At 37.2% G+C, this 20274-nt stretch overlaps 1 protein-coding gene across 3 annotated transcripts in view; it reads left to right on the plus strand.

Moving 5' to 3' along the window:
* Positions 1-20274, plus strand: part of SEPTIN7 (septin 7) — a 77219-nt gene that overhangs the window by 46253 nt on the left and 10692 nt on the right. For all 3 annotated transcript variants that reach the window (XM_015618465.2, XM_015618463.2, XM_015618466.2), the window contains exons 4-11: positions 3779-3885; positions 9881-9981; positions 10577-10711; positions 13709-13826; positions 15543-15635; positions 16860-16956; positions 19007-19058; positions 19944-20069. In XM_015618465.2, the coding sequence (XP_015473951.1) occupies positions 3779-3885; positions 9881-9981; positions 10577-10711; positions 13709-13826; positions 15543-15635; positions 16860-16956; positions 19007-19058; positions 19944-20069 (829 nt within the window). The remainder of the gene's footprint in view (positions 1-3778; positions 3886-9880; positions 9982-10576; positions 10712-13708; positions 13827-15542; positions 15636-16859; positions 16957-19006; positions 19059-19943; positions 20070-20274) is intronic.

Consider the following 20274-nt stretch of genomic DNA (forward strand, 5'->3'; position numbering starts at 1 on the left):
AGAATCAGCAGTTAAAGCATCTTTTGAATATGCAGTTCTTGCTGCGTCTGGTTTATAGAAACAGTGACGGAGAGACTGGGCCATCTTCTTGGTGATGACACATGAAGCAAAACACTTCAAGCAATTTAACTGAAGTCTTGGTTTCCAGTGCTGCAAAGCATTTTTCTTGCCTGTGTGTGGTTCCTTGGCAGTCTTGTAGTCCCACCTGAAGCTTGGGAAAGCAACTAGAAATGCCTTAGTAGCACTTGTGGCCATGTTCCCAGTGGTGCAGTTGACTGTCACAGGGCATAAGCATGAAATACGGTTTCACTGGTAGGTAATTGTCTGTGAAGAGTAGAAAACTTCTGGTTATTTCTGCAAGGGTAACTTAAAATGAAGAGGTGGAAAGTCATGCAGAGAGCATGCTGAGAATGTTCAAGATTGGTTACTCACCTTGATCACTTGATATGTTTAATAAGCTCTCACATGAGGTAATACATCTAAGAATGCAAGTCATGTTAGTAAAAGTGCTTATTTCTACCCATAAGAGTGGTCAGCTCTATGTGTTTGAATGTGACTATAAAAAAAGCTTGATGAAACAATCTTGATAACAAAGCTTGATAAACATTTGGAAACACTATGTAGCTGCTAAACATGAGACTCAAAATAATGAGGAAAAAGAACAAGATTCAGAACGTTGGGATGTATCTTTTTTCCTGATATTCAGAATTGGGATGTGTCTTTTTGATTCTGTAAAGGCAAATTAAATTTCACTTGTTTTCCCTTCTCCTGTGTGGTTTTGTTAGTCATATTCATAGCCTGTTGCACCTGTGGAAGCTGATTTCCCTGGCTTTCCAGTAGGCAATCCTTTTAGGTAATTTTGGGAAGGACAGAGGGTTTTGTTTGGCTGTGGAGTTGAGGGTGTTCTGTGTTTGTCTGTGAGATTTGGACGGTTGTTTTGGTTGGGGGTTGAAATTTTTTTTTTCTTTCTCTGCTTCTTACCATATTTCTAATAAAGCTCAGAATATCTTAGTGTGTCCATAAAAGCTGCTTTAATGTTCAGTTACAGTTGATCTCTCTAATTCTCCTTTCACTGTAGTCACCAGAGAAACTCTTGTTTTCTTATAGTGGCAGCAGCATGACTTACTTTAGTACAGTATCAAATGCTTAAATTAGAGTTTTTACCTACAGTTTCAGTGCAGTAGTTTTCTTTGATATGATGAGCCTCTTACTGCTGTTGCAGATGTTGACCCTTATATGGTCTAAGGCACAACTGCATCCAGGATTGGCACATTGATGCAGACTCTTACATGTAATACCTCAATTACTGGTAGCAGTTAAGCAGTTTAAACTGTTATAATCTGCACTGGCTGATTAAAGTTAGCATAGATATCTAGGATGCTGGGCGCCTTTGGGAACAAGATTGAGCATAAATATTCTAAGCATACTTTCTTTTCACTAATTTCAGCTCAAAATTGTCTTCACATCTTCTTGCAGCTGTGAGAGAGGTGAAGGGTGAGTAGGGGAACAAACCTCAGATCTCTCAGGATGAAATGCTTCAGCAGTTCAGGATCTACTTGGTATGGAGTGCCACAGCTGCCCAAGCCATCTAGGGCAAACTGCTGGTTTTCCATCACATTCTTTTGAAGCTGAAAATCATATTTCCATATGTTGAATTTCAATGACAACTTGACAGGCACTCATTTTCAGGAGAAGTGATTGTTCTCAGTGTCTTTCACCTGAAATTCTTTAGCATATTAAGACCAGCAGTAACCCTAATAGAAGGGAGAAGGGGCAGCCCTTTCTATATACTGAAGTAGAATCTGATGCTGAAGTCTTTCTTCAGTACTGTAGTAGGGTGCCTTTTGCTAGATTATGATCAAGTTAAAAAGCAAAGGTCACTGAAAGGGTATGAATTGTGCATTTCAAAAGCATAGCCCCCCTCTTGAGGACTGCGGTATGGTGGATAAAAACCTTCAGTTTAATTGGAATGGTATCTCTTGAGTAGGGTTGTGAGAGGGAGGTTAAGCTTTAGCCGGGATGTATCAATGAGATTGGAAAGTTGTGCATTTCCAAAGTTTCTTTCTGTTGTAGAATTGGTGGGGAGGCCTGTCATATGCAGCTGACCCTTCCCTTAAAATCTTGCAAATGAAGAGTAGAAAAGCTGCGTCCTTTATAACCAGACTCAGAGGCACTGTGTTTACTGCATAGTTCTTAAGTGTCTCATGCATCTGACCAGAGGAAAAGGCAAAGTCTGCAGGGCAGTGATGAAATCTCATCAGCAAGCATGTCCCTGCTGGCTTGAATAAACCTGCCCTGGTGTGGTTAGTGTTCATTGCTATCCTGACACCGTACCTTGAGTAGCTCCCTTTTCCTTGGCTGCCGCAGCCCATCAGCCTGGCTTCGGACAGCCGCTGCTCGCAGCACACTTAGCTCATGTGTCCAAGAGGGTGCGGTTTGAAGAACAAGCCCTGCTGAGAGCGCAGACAGCCGGCAGGAGCTCTGCTTGCAGTGTTTCATCAGCTGCTAATCCGTTTACCGTGTAGCTAATGAGATTGCTCTGCTCCGTGCTGCAGACACCCTGAGCTACACCACTGTAATCGAGATGGCTGCTGTGTATGAGCCAGCTCGTGTAGGAAACCCAGATACCTGTACAGGGGAGACAGTTCCTAACTGCTTGCTGCTATATAGCTCCCTTGCATTAACCCAGGGCATTTATCTCAAGACATGGTTGGAAGTTTTCTCAATTCAGTCTCTAAATCAACACAATATTTGTTGGGGCTGGAGTGATTAGTGCTTTATTTAAGTCTTACCTTTCAATTATGGGCCCAGTTCAGCTCATTTTCCTCCCTCAGTGAAAGTACTTAGCTTGCCCTCATGTTTGTTAGCTTGAGAGCAAATTTCTCTGTGTCTGTTTCTGTTTCAGTCAATGTACTGACAGACTGCACATGAAGCTTAAACAGAAAGAAAGCAGTATTTTTTTCATACCTTTTTCCTTATTTCTCTTGCCAGTGTGAATTGTTGTGTTGAAGTAATTTCTTAAAAAAAACACAAACCCAAGTAAAAGACTTTTCTTTTAAAATATTATAATAAGTAGTTGATCTGAAATTCTTAACCTTGTCTCTGTAGAGCTGTAAATGGAGGATAATCTTTGCTGTGGGGTGTTTAGCTGTATTTGCTTGGATTGTCACAGCAGTAGTGTCTCCAGATTCTTTAGCAAGGCTGACTTATTGTTGCTTATGAACAAATTACCAAAAAATCCCAAATAAAGTCCAGACCCTTTCTGTGCCCCAATGACAACAAAATTCCCAGGCAAACCATGTAGTTTGAAATTTCATTTTATCTCTTGTGGCTTCAATAGTTATAGCAAACTAATCTCAGTCTTATTCCCCATCCCCCCACTTCTTTTTTCCCTCCCTGATAATAAAGACTCTCAAATAAATAATACTTGAAATAAAGGAGACAACTTAATCTGCTTTGGCATTATGAGTTATACCAGGAAGATAGCTTGTATATACAATTTAATATCATCTTTGAGTGTTGTAATAGGAGCAATGGACAAAAGTGCTGAATGCACTCAATGCTTAATGTGATTGGAAAAATTAATGTCTATAGAGCTCAGCAGTGACAGCTGGATTTGAAAGGTTTTCCTTTAAATTGGAAGACAGATTCTCGGTGTCTTAGAGTGCAGTGCATGATTTCAGGTACTATGTTTAAAGAGCATTTAAAATGTAGATCAAAGTGTTTGTATTTGATGTGATACTCTTGGTTTTACTGAAACTGTTCTGTTTTCTTCTAGGTGAATCTGGACTGGGAAAATCAACATTAATCAATTCATTATTCTTAACAGAACTGTATTCCCCAGAATATCCAGGTCCTTCACACAGAATTAAAAAGACCGTACAGGTATGTCTGAGGGAAAAAAGGTACATTAATATTGCAACTTGCAATTTAGTAATGTGAGATGATGTATACAGTTGTCACATAAGCACATGAGTTTTCAAGATACATTCAGTCATGATGTGAACCACTAAGAAATATTCAGTGTGTCTTTCAGTGTATCTGATCAACAAAATTTTCAGATTCTCAAACCTGTAGCCTGTAGAAGTGTGTGAGCCCTGAAGTGTTTTGTGTCTTGCCTGTAGAGTAAAAAGCACATATACGTTCAGAACTGTTTGAAAATATAGCGTTTATTATCAATTAAAATAGTAAATCTGTAGAAATACATAGATGTGCAGCAAAACCTGTCTGTTTAAGGCAGGCTTTTAAAGACCAAATAGTAAAGGATTTCACAGAAGTGTGGGAACCTGGGTATAAAAGTATCTGCGAGTCTTCTGCAGACTGTATCCTTAGTGGTGCCTCGTTACCTGTTACAATATCTTACTCTGAAACATCAGGGACTAAGGTGAACCTGCCTTACTTTAAGGCTTAGGCAAAGATGATGTACCTGCAAGTGCATGATGCAACTGAAATATTTAGTCAAAGACAAGAAAACTGAAGTTGATCCATTTGTTTAGTGTAATAACTTGCTACTGATCAATATTTTCTCTTAAGGAGCATGTTTTCTGTGTTGTAAAAAGATTTTTAAAAACAACATTATTAAATTATTAGATAGGATTATTAAAAATAACCTAATGCTAAGAAATGGTAATACTATGGATAGTTTAGGAAATCATTGTGTTTGGGAGGTGCTTTCTGACTCCACAGCTGAGCAGCTGAATAAGGATGCAATGAGCTCTGCTTATCTCTCTTGATGTGCACTTGCTTAAAACTTTGGTGAAGATAGCTTGTGGTAATCTAACTTTGTACAGGTGAGGACCAAGGATGCTCACCTTTGCTGCTATTGTCCAACAATGTTCCTCCAGCTGCAAAATTCAGCTGTGGCTGAAGTGACTGGGCAATTACAGAGTTGTCATAAAGTGACTAAGCCCTGTGTTGAGTTAGGAGGATATGCAAGGTGCTAACCAGAAGTTGTAAAATAGAGTGCTTTTTAACTCATTGGAATGAAGTAATTAAGCTCCAATGCCATGAACCACTGTCCTTACTGCTTTGTGGGACCTGGGGGGTGTTTTTGTTTGGGCTTTTGGGTAAGACATTTTTTAATCCAATGTCAGAACACAGAATAATTACCAAAGTAGAAGGAAAAAGTTAATTATTATGTGCATATTGAGAAGTTTAAATTGCATTGCTTATCAGTTAGGTCAACATTAAAGCTTGAATAGTATTACAAAATTAATTCATTGCAGAAAGTAATTTTTTCTTCCTTAGAGGAAAACTTTTAAACATCCCAAGTTTGATTAACAATATATTAATAGCTTCTAAGCTTTGTTCCCATCTCTTAGGCAGTTTTATCAGTTTAATGTAAAACCATAGTGACTGACAAAATGGACTCAAAAGCTTGTTATCAGGGGCATCAGACCATTATTTATTTGAATAAGGGTTGAGCTTACCTGTTTCAAAGAGATGTTAAGTGGGATGGAAAAGGTGTGCAAAGAGTTAAACTCTCATATAATATACTTAGAGCTGAGCCAATCAGTGATTGTTGGAAAACCAAATAGATGGGTTACTTTTTTTTGTTGGAAGAGAGATGTAGCATGATTTCATTACTGTTGATTACATTTTAGTTTAGCAGAAGCTAAACCAGTTCAGGTTATGTTCATTGAATTTTAGTTTAAATAACTGTGGGATGGATTCCCTGTCACTGGGAGATTTTTGGCTTTTTAAATTGGAAAAAAATCTTTGGAGAATTTGTGCACATGCTAACAAGAAAAAATCCCAAACCAAGACATATTTCAAAGATAACTCACTTCCTTGCTACTTAAAGGTTCATCAGTGTAAGAAAGAATAATTTGAAACTCTGTGTGGAATTTCTGGAATTTGAGTTAAGTACTTTCATCTGTTAGGTGGCGAGATTAGATAATCTGTTGTTCATTCTGACCATCAGGGGTGGTTTGATTTATATTGATTTACTGGTTTTAGAAAAATACACATACTTTTCAGAAAGCCTCACTTAATGATTTTTTTTATTTTTTTTTTTTGCTATATAAAGCTAGAGAGGGGAAGAAAAAGGCTTGAACAGAGCTCAGGCTGAAAAGCCATTGCATTTTCATTTTACTTTGACTGTGTGGGCTAAGGCTTGAAGCCAAGATCTTGCCGAAATTGTTTTCAATAGTGGATTGGGGTCTGACATGACTTAGGAAATGATATGTTAGAAATGAAATAGGTTTAAAGACCAAAAAACTAATTTTGACATTCTCTAATAAGTACTTTGTCTTTTTTTTTTTTTTTTTAAGTATACTTGTAATGCAACTTTGCTTTCAGTTCCTTGGGAGGAATGAAAACTAAGTGTAACATTTCAAGAAAGAAACTGAAAGTATCTTATTTCATTGTCAGTGTAAGTGAGGATAAAATTGTTTCCCCCTACAAGCTTGAAAATCATGTGTGGTAGCAATGTGTATCATGTGGAGGTGTTCCCTGTCAAATATTAAAGACTAAGCAGTGAGAGTTGCTATTTGGATCCACTGGATTTGTACTCTTTGTCAGTGAAAACCTTTTTGAGTTGAGGATTAATAAAAGGGTTTTGTAGGGATGAGCAACCACCTCACTTGAGCATCCTCAAATGTTGGTTGTAATAATCACCCGTTCTTAAATGGTGGCAACAGCTTACTGATCAAAACTTGTTTAAGAGGCCCTCACATAGATAAACACAAACTGATTTGGGCTTGAAAACCATTGCAATTTGGAGTTGTTTTGTGAAGCAGGTCCTTTGCATTAATCTCATGCAAAAAATGAGAAAATGCAGAGAAATGGTTAAGAGTAAGTGATTTGGTGTCTGATGAATCCAAAGGAAACATACTCAGAAATGAGAGGGTATTAAACGTGTTTTCTCTGATCATTATCTGACTGCCTTATATGCAGGATGGCAGAGGTGTGTTTCATGCAATAAAAAGCAGTCGAGCTGTAACAAGCACCAAGTGATGAACACTGTGTAGGAACTGCCAAGGAAACCCGTGTGACCCAGCTGACTGGAGTGCATGGGAAAATGGCTGTTTGGAGGAGACTTTTCTTAAAAAGTCTTAAATTCCAAGACTTGAACTAATGTTTTCCATGAGTCCCTTGGGAATACTTGTAAATCAGATGATGGGATGCAGTTGGATTCTTAACTGTGAATGACACTAGTTTACAGTGATTTTCTGGATCTTTTCCAGATGTTGCTGCTTTCTGTGCCTTTGACCATATATGGACACATCAATTTAGATTAGAAAAATGCAACTTTGCAGAAGCTTTGTGGCAGGGTCTTCGTCTGCTGTTTCCTACCAGTGGAATCTACTGCTTACAATATATCCTGGATGTGGTCTGATTGTTCACAGCACAAGCATAGGACATTTAATTCATCAGCTAATGTTTATTTTCCTGTAGGTTTGTGAAAACCCTGCTCTGATAGCAAGAAACCCACATTAATTTATGAAACATAAGAAAAAATTTAAATCCTCACCACCCAGTGAGTGGTGAGTGTCTGCACCCAGTCTTAGCACTGTCTGCAGACCATTTATCAGAAGGTGGTATCGCAAATTCAGCCACACTTGGATTTTACAAACATGCAGAATCAGGGAAGATGCTTGGCATGACATTTCTGAGATCTCCTGACCTTTCTTTTCCTTTGTTATAAACATATGTTCAAGATAATTCTTTTTTAATTACTTCTTTTGTAAAAGCATTCCACCGTGAACCCATAATAATTTAATGGTGCTTGCTGGAAATTTTTGTGCTAGAGAATAAAGCTGATACCTTGTAGCTTTTGGCAAGAGTGCATCTCTTAACTTTATCATCTCTAGTATTTTGCAAGTGTTGTGGATTTCTTATACTTGCAGAGTGCTTGGTAATAGGAAGGCTGTGTGGTTACTATATGCAAGATAGCCAAAAGAATGCTAGGAATCAGAAGTTAATCTCTTGTGTGCTAAAGCTTGTGAGTAGTAAACTCTAGGCTGAGTTGACTGTGGCAGGGGATTACTGTCTTGAGTTCTGGTATCAATTGTGTACAATAAAATTTCTTCATAGAACTCTTGGGGATGGGGGAGATAAACTCACCATAATTAAAACATACATTTCTAAAGCAGTCCATGTATTCCTAGGTTCTCACGGCTTTCAGCTGCACACTTTTGTAAGGATGAGAGCTGTATAGTTTGCAAAGGAGTAACTTAGGATACTGTGTGTTCAGTTCTGTTTATTTGGTTTTAATTCCTGGTTTTTTGCATCTTCCTGACCTTGCAGTAAGGCCTGCTCATGTTGGAGTTGGAATTGTGTGGTCTTGAAGTCCCATCCAGCCTGGATACTTCTGTGATTAGTGTCCTGCTATCCATTAACTCTTTAAGAAGTAGCAGCAAAAGGGACTGATCTGACTTGAGTAGGATCTCTGCTGATGAGTAGATAAAAACAGCATCCTGCATTCTCAGAAATTAAATATGAAGCTCTCTTTCTAGGTAGTTACTGTTTTCTATGATTCTGGATATTCTCTTCTGAATTGGAATCAGTGTTTCGCTTGTGCAAGAGGGATTTAGTTTTGACTTTCTGCAGTGTTAATCTCATGGATTTACATTGCATCACATAAGTGATGATTGCAGTGTTAGCAGCTACATTCAGGTGTGGCTGTGTGAGAGTCTGTGTCACTTATAGAACAATTAGGGATGTGGAGGAGCTTTAGAAGCATTAATATGATATTTCTCAAATCTTGAACTGGTCAAGAGACCATCCAGATATGGTTTATTATAAATAGAACTTTTTTTTCTCTCCCCAGTTAGGGTTTGTGAGGCTTAAGGAGTGTTAGGCAATGAGCAACAAGGTGACATCACATTGAATCTGCCTGTTCTTGTGTGGTTCTGGATAAATGGCTTACATGGCTGATTTCTTGAATCCATATCTAGAAAACAGTGTCACTAGTGATTTAATAGCAATTGTTTTAATATCAGGGAAAAAAGGATGATTAAATGGCTAAGCAGTTGGAAAGAAGCCAATACGAGTTTGTCATTTCATACTGCTGTGCATCTCACTGATAGGAAAGTGGTATACAGCACTTTCTTAGGCAGATGGACCTGACATCAGCAATATCAGTAATTACTGAAACATTAGTAGGACAAGGGAGGTAGCAGTCCATGTGCTGCCTAGCCTAGATCTTCTCTGTGATGACATGCTGAATCTGATGACATGCTCACTGCAAGCTCCCTGAGCTGTGCTGTGGATGGGTGGTCACAACTGGAGGCATGAGCTCCCACACCCACATCTTGCATCATTCCTTGTGCTGATGCAGTTGCCTTCTCAGGCGGGTTTCCATCAGTGACTTGAGCTAAGCTAATCCATTACAGTCACTTGAGGTCTAGCTCAGCAGATTGCAGCCAGATTGTATTACTTTCCAATATAATTCTGTTTGTAATAGGAAACCATCACTTTGTGATTCCATTCCCAACCATTATACTAGCTGAAGAATAAATGTATTCTTAAAAATAGATTAACAGGACTGGAAGTTTCGAAGGTGCTTGCGGGCAGGAGTAGTTTTGAAAAGCGTCATTTTCTTTGAAGTGACCAAAGTTTGCAACTTTATCAGGTTTAAAGCCTGGTTAAGGTTTTTCCTGTTTAATCAGGAATTTAAATATTAAGATATCCCATATGCTTGAGGGTTCTTTTCTCACTGATTTTATTTAAATAATGACCTTTTTTCTATAAATGAAATATTAATTATTGTAAAATTATTGGGATTTTATAAGCAAAACACAGAAGCAGAAGTACCTTTGAAGCACAAAAGTTAGCAATTCTTTGTCAGGCTTCTTACTCATTGAATGTTTTCCCCAGTGTTTAAGATAGGTGACTAAACTGCTAAAAATTTAATCTTACTGTATTCATTTTACAGGTTGAGCAGTCAAAAGTTTTAATCAAAGAGGGTGGTGTTCAGTTACTACTTACAATAGTTGACACACCAGGATTTGGAGATGCTGTGGATAATAGTAATTGGTAAGATGTTCTTTATATGTTCTGCCATGATAATTCTGCATTGTGTTTTGTGTGTATGTGAGATATAATACCTTGTGACATATTTTAAAATGAAGGCTTCAATATTCAGTTAAAATATTAACACTTCTAAACTTTCCATTTAGCTGAAAACTTCTAACTACTGTAATTCCAATTTGACTGAAGTGCTGTTAGCCTTTCCCCTTAAACTGAATGATGCATTTGGCTCTTCATCCACACATGCAGTGTGCAGAACCATCTTCTGTGCTGTCACGAGATGGTGATCAGTGAAGCATACTCCTTTAGCTACCCTTCTTAAGTATTCTGTTTAATGCTTTTACAGTAAAGGTGATTGTGTTTGAAAGGTTTATTCAGTGGACTCACACTGTATCTTCATAACTGTATAACTCAATTTTAGGTTGAGGAGTTGGTCAACTGCAGTGTTGAAGTATTGTAATTTAAGAAAAGCAAAAGAAAAGCAAAAAAAACACAACATCCCAAGCTGTGGGGAAATTGTGAACATTTATTTCTTAGCAAAACAAGGTTTCTTTGTGTAAATAATGCAACTTACAGTTTTTTATTCATGTAATCTCTGCAGCTGGCAGCCAGTTATTGACTACATTGACAGTAAATTTGAGGACTACCTGAATGCGGAATCTCGAGTGAACAGACGCCAGATGCCAGATAATAGAGTGCAGTGTTGTTTATACTTCATTGCTCCTTCAGGACATGGGTTTGTATTAGTGTATTTTATGTTTTCATTCTCTCTTATCTCAGATAAACATCCAAATTTGTCAATCTTAAGTTCCAAATCAGATTTTCTTAGTGGCCTGCAGATCATGCTTAATTTCAAAGATGAGTTTACTTTGGCTTGTCAAACATTAGCAAGCCGAACACCAGAAAATACGACTGCACGTTAATTGCATAACAAGAGAAATAAAATTCTAGCAATGAAAAATAAAAAATTCACAAGTGCCAGGTCTGTTTGTAATCTATATGCCTTTAGATCACATTAGGAGAAACTGGTTCACATGTCAAGCAACAGGATTTTTCCATTCCATTCTTCCTCCTTCCCTCCCATTAATGTAAACTGAAGACTGGAAGTTTCATGCATCCGTGTAAGCATGCCATACTTCACTTGGTGTGTAGTATTTTGTCTAGTGGCAATTCCAGTGTAGGCAGTGCAGATTTTTTTTCAGTTATTATCTCCCACCCCTGTTTATTTTTCACTTGATCAGACTTCTATCTAGTGGTAGACAGAGAGAACTGCATTTCCAGGGTGTATTAGGTACAAATTACCTATCTGAAACTAGTTGCCTATCTTTTTATCATGAAATCATGTTTAAATTTGTCAGAGACTCTTGAGTTATACCTTCAAAACCAGGAAGAGATGAAGATAAGTATCAGCCTATTCTATTGTGTAGGTCAAAAGTAGTAAAACTTGTTGAAGGGAGTGATGAAGGAATTTAAAGAGTATTCCTCAGGCAGTAGAAAATGCCAGCTATTACACTTAGCTTCTGTAGCTAGCATTGGAATGGGTCTAATAATTTTGAACTGTACAGATGCTTCCAAATATGGAAAGATATGTCAGAGGGTGGAGTTTTTCTTATGTAGACTTGCCTTTATTAAGTGTTTTGTTGTTGTTCAACAGGCACATCTGTAATGCCAGTTTTGCTCAACAAGCATGTCATTTTTAAATGCAAACAAACACTTGAATTCTTGACATACTGTTTTACTAGTATGCAAAACCCAAAATGTAATTTAAATAAAAGGAAGATGATTCCTTGTGTTATTCAATTGTTTCTGAGCTAATTTTCAGATTCTTCAAAAAACATGTCTTTTCTCCACACCTCTATGTCTGATAGAACTTTGTAAATCAGTGGGTGGTACAAATTATTCATAAGGGAAAAGTAATGTTTCCAATGGATTAGGATTTGGTTGCTAAATTTGTGAGGCTAAAAGCTGTAAAAGTATATTCCTTGTACAGGTATTTCATGTTATTTTTAGGGGAGAAAAAGGTGTAAAATTATGCTAGGTTTGCATACAGATTTTCAGTTTCTGGAATAAATGTTTAGAATTATCATCTAAGTAAGGAAGTTAATGAAGAAAATTGGTGCTGCTTTTAGCATGCATTTCCTCTTTTAAGATGCTGCCCCCTCTGAAATACAGAGTTCACTTCCTACCTAGTTTTTGTGGTGATGCAGTCTTTGCTTCTGTTTCCTGTGCAGCCAGCAGCACATATAACTCACCAAGTAGTGTCCTCTTCACTCTCAATGCATGGTTATATTTACGTTGAATTAAAGCATTTGTAAGTGAATTTATTTCTACCTGTCTTTTTAATATATTTGTAAAAGCCTGCTTTAGAAATCTGGAAGCTAAAAAAAACCAAAACACAACAGTTAAAGTCCTTCCATTTGCTGCATCCCACCATTTTTAGCTAATATTCCCATAAACACCTGAAAAGTTTGAATTGGTTTCTGTGGAAGCAGGGGGGGAGAGATTGGAGGGGTAGGAGGAGCCTTCCAGGTAAGTGAGTGGGGTGATGATGGAATTTACTGTATTTCTGCAATTTTGATATCTTAATGTAAAGCTTTTCTGCTTCAGTCTCTGATGTAAACTCTCAAATCCTTAGGTGAGCAGACCTTTTGAACAACTCTGCTTTGGCAGCAACCCTTCAACTCAGTGTTGCTGCCCTAGGTGAAGGGCAGCAACTCTACTTCGCCTTTTTGAGGCAAGTAGAGGGAAAGCATATTAAGGTGAATGGTTAAGGAGAAGAGTGCTTATAATATAGATGTGCTTTAATATTAGCTATTTAATGGATACATATTGAGAATTAGTGAAATCACTGACAGGTAGAAAATGTTGAAATGAAGTTAAATATGTGCTCTTGAACATTTTCTCATTCTTTTATGTATGGTTTTCGGAAATTTCAGTACCAAATGAATCTGGTTTTAATGTTCCTAATCCTAATTTGTTTTAGATGAGGAATAATCTTGTTAAATCCTCTAATTGAAACCTTTAAGCCTGACTAAACTTGCTGTCATTAATGCATCAAAACCTCTCTAGTTTGACTTCAGGAAACAGGAAATACTGACCACTTTGATCCTCATAGACGGTGAATATATTACCACACAGCCACCTTATACCCATATGATGGTTTAGTTTTTTGTCACTGTCATCCACTTTCATAACTGTCTTTTTGTTTTACATACCAATTTAGAGATGAGATATTTCTAATTGATTTGTATGTAGGCCACAGAGGTTACCATCTTCAGCAATCTTAAGGTCTTAAAAAAAACCAAAGTCTTCTATCCCACTACCATGAAGAAGCATATTGAGGCACGGTTTTCAGAACCTGAACCTGTATGTGTGAACAGAGCATAATTCACAACTGTGAACTTTTATCAGTCAGGCTTTAAGTGGGATTATCTTCTCAGCCAATAACACAAACTTTACTACCTTTGTAGGAGAGTTCTTATCACTTGCTAAAATGAGGGTACTTTTAGCTAGCAGAAGGCTCATGCCTGCTAGTAATATTAACTTACCACTTCTTCCTCTTGTATTATACAATTTAGGGGATTTCCTGTAATAACTGCAGGTAGCCTTCTCATTTTTAGTCATCTGTCACTCATAAATCAGTGTCTTAAAAGTTGTTGTCAGGACAAATCTCATCATTTGTACAATCTTGTTTAATTAATATAAATTGCAAAGCTCTAATGCTGTATTTCAGACTTAAGCCTTTGGATATAGAGTTTATGAAGCGCCTGCATGAAAAAGTGAATATCATTCCACTTATTGCCAAAGCAGACACACTTACACCCGAGGAATGCCAACAATTTAAAAAACAGGTGAGTTGAAAAATTAATATTTACAACACAGGGTAATTTAGTAAGTTGATCCCTATGGAAATGGTGAGATTTAACTTACATGCAAAGTTTAAACCCTGAAGCAATAACTTGAGACAGCAAAGCTAAATAATTTATATATCTAGATTTAATTATAATTCTTGGTGAAATAATCTTGTTTCTGTCCTCAGGGGAAGAGGTTTCAAGTATAGTATGTTTCTTGGCAAGTGAAATAATTCACTGCTGAGATAAAAATCAGTAACGAAGGAAAGAAGCTTTCAAGATTTAGGTGCCTAACAGAAGTGTGTTAAAAAAAAAAAAAAAGGTATTCAAGTATCACAGTATTACTGTTTGCATTGGGTATTCACTTGCATGTTGATGCACTGTAATTATTAAAGATACCTCAGCTATTAGATGAGAATCAATAAACCTATTCACTCTTGGGTGTGGTAATGCATTTTAAAGATGGTGAGATAATTCTAACATTGACACAACTGATAAAATGTCTTGGTATTTGTAAAATATATTTGCTGTGTCTACAGGTGGTTTATGTTTTATTTTCAGCTACATGATAAGAGTAGAACAGTTAAGCTTTGTAGTATTGTATGAAGAGTACAAGGAGGACTCAGAACAAGACAAGACATAAAGTTTGATTTATCAAACTCTATCCAGTCCTAGTTTAGAAGAACACAGAGTTCTGAAAAGAAGGTGGCATTAAGAGGTGTTGTGTGTAAAACTCTTGATTTCATTAGATAGATCAAAAATTATATTACAAAATGAAAAAATGGCAGAACACAGAATATTTCTAAATACATATGCAGCTTAATCAATGAGTGGATGTTAAACAGGGGAGACTTTTCCAAACCAAACTTGGAAAATAAGTCTTCGCATGATTAGGAAACGTAACTTCTCTTAGGACTGCAAGCCCATGAGCCAGAAATATTCCCCAGGGCTCTGCAGTGCAGCTGTCATCTAAATGGTCTAATATTTTTCCATCCTGAAATTCTGCAAAACTAATCAGCTTGTTTTTAAAAATACCCTTCAGACAAATAGAGCACCAAAACAGCACAGTTACTTTTTTGATGACGCTCTCAGTTATTCTTAAATTTTCATTATTACTTGCAAATGTTTTTCAACATTACTAACTGCTTGAGTTGATCCATCAGTCACAGGCTCTATTAAAATAGGCAGGTGATCCTGCTTCAAGCAACTGATGCTCAGGTATGGTAGAAACAGAAAAGGAGTGACAGCTGTAGCCATTGTGGAAATTCAGAGGGATAAAGTGTGCCTGCCATTATCTATTTGAGTATCTGTTTTTTCTAAGGGACCCAATTGTGAGACTGGTCTGACAATTTGTTGTATTAGGTTTTGCACCTAATTCTATGCAGGTAGAATTCCCATTAGAGTAAACTTCTTTGTCCTGTTGGAGAAAACTGGTATCAATTTTTGCTGTCTTGTATTGGTGGATAATATTCTGGTAGCTGGGAGACTCTTGCTCTGATTGTGTCTTCTCTTGACTAAGGAGAGATGGTTACACTGTGAACCCCTTGGCGGTCGCCTGAGGGTGTTAAACATGTGCAAGTTTTATGTTGTAATTTAAGTCACCTTAATCTGAAGTGTTTTACATATCTAACAAAAGGAGGAGAATCAGACTGAAGCAGGAACATCAAACTGTTATGAAGTATGAAATCCTCAAACAAATAATCATTTTGTTTCTAGATAATGAAAGAAATCCAAGAACACAAAATTAAAATATATGAATTTCCAGAAACAGATGATGAAGAAGAAAATAAGATTGTTAAAAAGATAAAGGTAAACTACTTTTCTTTTGAAAAAGTGCTTACAGGGGAGCAGGGGTGTTGAGTTTGAAAAGCATTCTGTCAATAATGAAGAAAGAGCCCACCAAAATGTTTAGAAGATAGAAATCAGATGTAAAGCTGTTCTAAGGGTCAGTGTTCCTTATCAGCAGCAGTGAGTGACATTATTAAGTCATCTAAGTCCTTCAATTGCTAAAATTCACCATGAGAGCACTAGATCTCATGTTTACTAATGAACTCTTAAAGACCACTTTTAAAAATTCATCCTTATTTGACTTCTGTCCACCCTTCACAGCCTACCACTTACTTGTTTCTGAGCTTTGAAGGAGGCAAGGGTTGTCTTTCAGACAGAGGTGTGCAGTGGCATGAAGTGTGTGCATTACGGCTAATATCTCTCTGGCTGACTGATACACTGAAACATTAATGGAGATAAATGACTAAAGAAAATCAAAAGGACTGTCAGACTGTTGAAAGGCTTTTTCTTAGTTTACTCATGTTTTCAGTTTGTTCTTTCATGTTGGAGTCCATGTTGTGTACGTTTCTTGAGCCTTGCTTCTGTTTGTTCAGTAGCTGTAACAGCTTGTAAGAGCTTTTAAATTTTTTTGTTACTGGGGAAATCTCCTAGGATAGATAAACACAAATAGGACAAAAAATGGAAGATATTCTGGGACTAAGCCTAGAGAAGAGCAGAATAAAAGCAGAGACAAAAGTGCAAAATACTGAGCTTTGTACTCTGTCCCTTTCTGCCCCTTGAAGCTGCTTTTGGCTCCTTTGTTGCTTGTTACACTGGAGGCATTCTTGGTTCAGCTGAGAATAAGACTTTGACGTAGTTCTTTGCCAAACCTTTGAAAACTGGGTACAAGATCCAGTCAAAGTAACTGCCCTGGTAGCCAGTGGGTATATGACTTGGTAAATAATTGTGCAGTTGAGTAAATAGGAAATGGTTTGCCTCTTGCTTAGCTTACTAAGTAGCAGTAATGTCTGTTCCTTAACTAGATTTACAGAATCCAGCAGCATAAGGACTTCAGAAGGAGTGTGTGTATATTTAAGTCATTAAACTGGGCAGAGGTCAATAAACATCACTATTCTTGCACTTTTGGGTTATCTGCATTGCAGTGTTACAGCACTGACCTAGCTTACATCAAGTTGATACATGGGCATGCTTTCAGTATCTTTTGGCAGCAGATTTTGATTTTTAAAGTCATACTTTATCTTGTAGGACCGTTTACCTCTTGCTGTGGTAGGTAGTAATACGATCATTGAAGTCAATGGCAAGAGAGTTAGAGGAAGGCAGTACCCATGGGGTGTTGCAGAAGGTAAGGCTTTCTTGTGATTTTTTTTTTTTTTTTAATCCATTTAAAACTTACTGGATATGAGTCTGTATTTGAAATGTTTGAAATGCTTAATTTGAATGGTCTTTGGTATGGAAATTAATTGAATATACCATTTTGTTATTCTGATAATATTGGAATGAGGTAAAGGTTTTGGAAGCATGTAACTTTGCAAGCAGATTTCTGTTGAAGCCTCAGTGACAAATTGTAAAATCTGTAGTAATTTATTGCAGGCAGTGATATGATTTAAATTACAGTTGTTTTCTAGCTTTTTTACCTTATTTATCTTCATTTAAAACCTGTGCATTAAATTATTTTTTCTAGAGCATTCATGTTATAAGTATTAATTTGATCAGCTAAATTGTCACAAATACAATTTTTCTCATAACATCTTGAGTTTCATGTACTGGGGTGTAGCAAAGGATAGGTACCTGTAATGAATAGAGTACTTTTTTTTTCTTTTTTAATTTGTTTAAAACTTACTTTATACTGCTATAGAGATTTGAAGGTAACTGCATGTTCTTCTGGCAGCCATTTCTTGTACTTTAATGCCATTCATATATTTCAAATGCCACATGGCATGACGTGCACCACACTCTGTAGTAAAACAATCACTATTAGACTGTTTTTCCATGATCATTGAGTCTTTTCCTTTGGTGTGCATGTATTGAATAAAAAGAATATTTTTTTCCCCCTCACTGTTTCTGCCTTCCAAGGGCAATGGACTATAAATTGGATGCAGTGTAAAACAGACAAAAAAAACCCAGCCAACAAGCAGTGTATGGACCAATACTTTAAAAAGGAATGCTGTAACACTTTGAAGTGCATGTCTGGCAGGAAATGAGGTTTGGCAGAAAGTAAAAACCAGCTGCATCAGAGAAGATCAGACTTTATTTCAGGCTCTTCTGTTGGCATTTGGAGATGTGCAAAATAGTGCTGCTTTTCTTTATTTTATAACCAATTTCTGAAAGGTTTCATGTTCCTGATTGTGTGACTTTTGGAAGGGAAGAGCTAGCCTAACTAAAAGGAACCTCTTGGAGTGGCTATCAATCTGTCAGCTAAGGACAGAGGGATGATGCTTTTTTGAGAGTATGATTTCATGTACCATCTGAGCGGAATTTACCAGTCTGTGTAAAACCATGGAATAAAATAATGCAGGAGTGCAGATACAAGAATGAACACACAAATGTTCTGCATTTTTCTGTAGGATTCACTGAATTTACTTGGGCTATTTTAATTCCTTCATCCTTTTTCTTTCCCTCCTTGCCATGTCTGTCTTTACTTCAAAGGCACATTGGAACCTGCCCTATGCCTTTCTTTTGTGTGTGCTAAGAGCTTTGTGTGTTGCCTTCTCTGTCTGCACATCAGGTAGCTCTGGAGTGTGCATTTTTCTCCAGTGTCACTTCATGATCTCTCAGGGAAATACCACTCACAGCATCAGCCTCTTCTACTTTAGTGGCGTGATAGGCACAGTGGAATAGGTGGCTTCTAAAGACGGCTGCCAGTTCTCTCTTGATCTGTAGGTGGGTGCATTGAGTTCAGTACACAGCCTTACTTTGTTTCATTAATAAAGAACTCAATCCATATTAAAATTAAAATGAAGACTTTTGCAACTTACTGGGCAGGGACAGACAGGTTGAGTGTGTCTTTTAAAGGTTTTTGGATATAGCTGGATCTAGACTGAGGTCTTCAGTTAGTGTCTGATCCTTACAGAACTGTGCTAGCAGGCAGCCAAAGGATCAAACAGTTGGTTAAACTGGCAAAACTGTGCTTCTGTTGTGGTGGCTTATTCTGCTGCACTGACTCAGAGTACAGTTTGCCAATATGGCTTAGGGGAGCATAGGAACTCTGCTAGCAAGACACATTAATACAGTTATGTTAATGCTTTCCTTCTGTTAACACACATGTTGTTTGAGTAAGGAAAGGCTGTGGGAGTAATTTGTTGTTGGAATGAATATAGATGGGTGACATCTTACCTCTGTGTAAGGCACAGATTTTGGTTGACATCTCAACAAAAGCTTACTTCGTCTTGCAGTTGAAAATGGTGAACACTGTGACTTCACAATTCTGAGGAACATGTTGATAAGGTAAGTAACTGACAGGTAACATTAAATTTTCTGATATGTCTGAGAGATTGGGAAGTCATATATTGGAGAAAAAAGAATTTGAGATAGTGAGTTCATACAAATTCCTGTATTTTTAATGGTAAACAGTTACCTTATTTTATGATAACTTGGTTAACCATGTATTTAGCAAGCAGTGTTGTTGGTAGTAAATTTTTTGTGATTACTTGTTGCTAGTCTGTAGGAACCTCAGTTACGTGTTAGTGCTGATGTGTACTTAGTTGTAGGCATTTTCTAAAAACTCTAGCACTGAAAATTTACCTAAAGCAGGACTGCCTGTGCTTTGTTGTGTTAGGTGCTGAGTCCTGTGCTCCCAGCAGTCCACTAGGTGACATCTGCTGCAAAAGCTGTTAGTTTGATTCCTAAGCTTTGCTTTTCTCCAGACTGGCAATGGAAAATTGTGAAGTGAATGCTTTTAGCTTAGTCTTGAACTTAATGTTTAGTTTTTGTAGAATTAAAAGACAGAAATTAGGAAGGTTTGGCTTGTTGTTTCTTGCCTGACATGCTTTTCCTCACCTACTACAGTAGTAATACACAGTTTTCTTATCTGCCTATCAAATACCTGCAAGTTTATCCACAGAACTCAAACATTCCAAAGACTGTTGTGTAAGTTAGTGTTTGGAATATTGAGAGTTTTAGATAGTTTGGTGGAAAATAATCTGGTATTTCTGTGCCTGTGCTGTCTTGACAGCGCTGATTTAAATGGTAGAGTAATAACATTATGGGGAATGGGACATTAATGGGGGGATATAATTGAATTCAAGTCAATCTGCAAAATGAACAGGGACTGATGTTTCAGATTGTATTTTGTATTTGCGCATTAAGCTGATAAATTGCACTTATTGACAGAACTCATATGCAGGACCTGAAGGATGTCACTAACAATGTACATTATGAGAACTACAGAAGCAGAAAACTCGCAGCTGTTACATACAACGGTGTTGACAACAACAAAAATAAAGGGCAGCTAACAAAGTAAGTTCCTGCTAAGGCTGTATTGCACTTTAATCTTTTTACTCTTTTTTTTTTTTTGGTTGATTGGTTTTGTGAATGTGTGTTGGTGTTCTGGGTTTTTTGGGGAGAGGTTCCAGTGGGTTTGTATGTATATAGCCTTCAGTCAGATGTCTCTTTGCTGTGTCTGAAGCAATATACCTCTTGTTTACTTGTAATTTGGATTTTT

This window comes from Parus major, chromosome 2 (assembly GCF_001522545.3).
Source record: "Parus major isolate Abel chromosome 2, Parus_major1.1, whole genome shotgun sequence".
NCBI lineage: Eukaryota > Metazoa > Chordata > Aves > Passeriformes > Paridae > Parus > Parus major.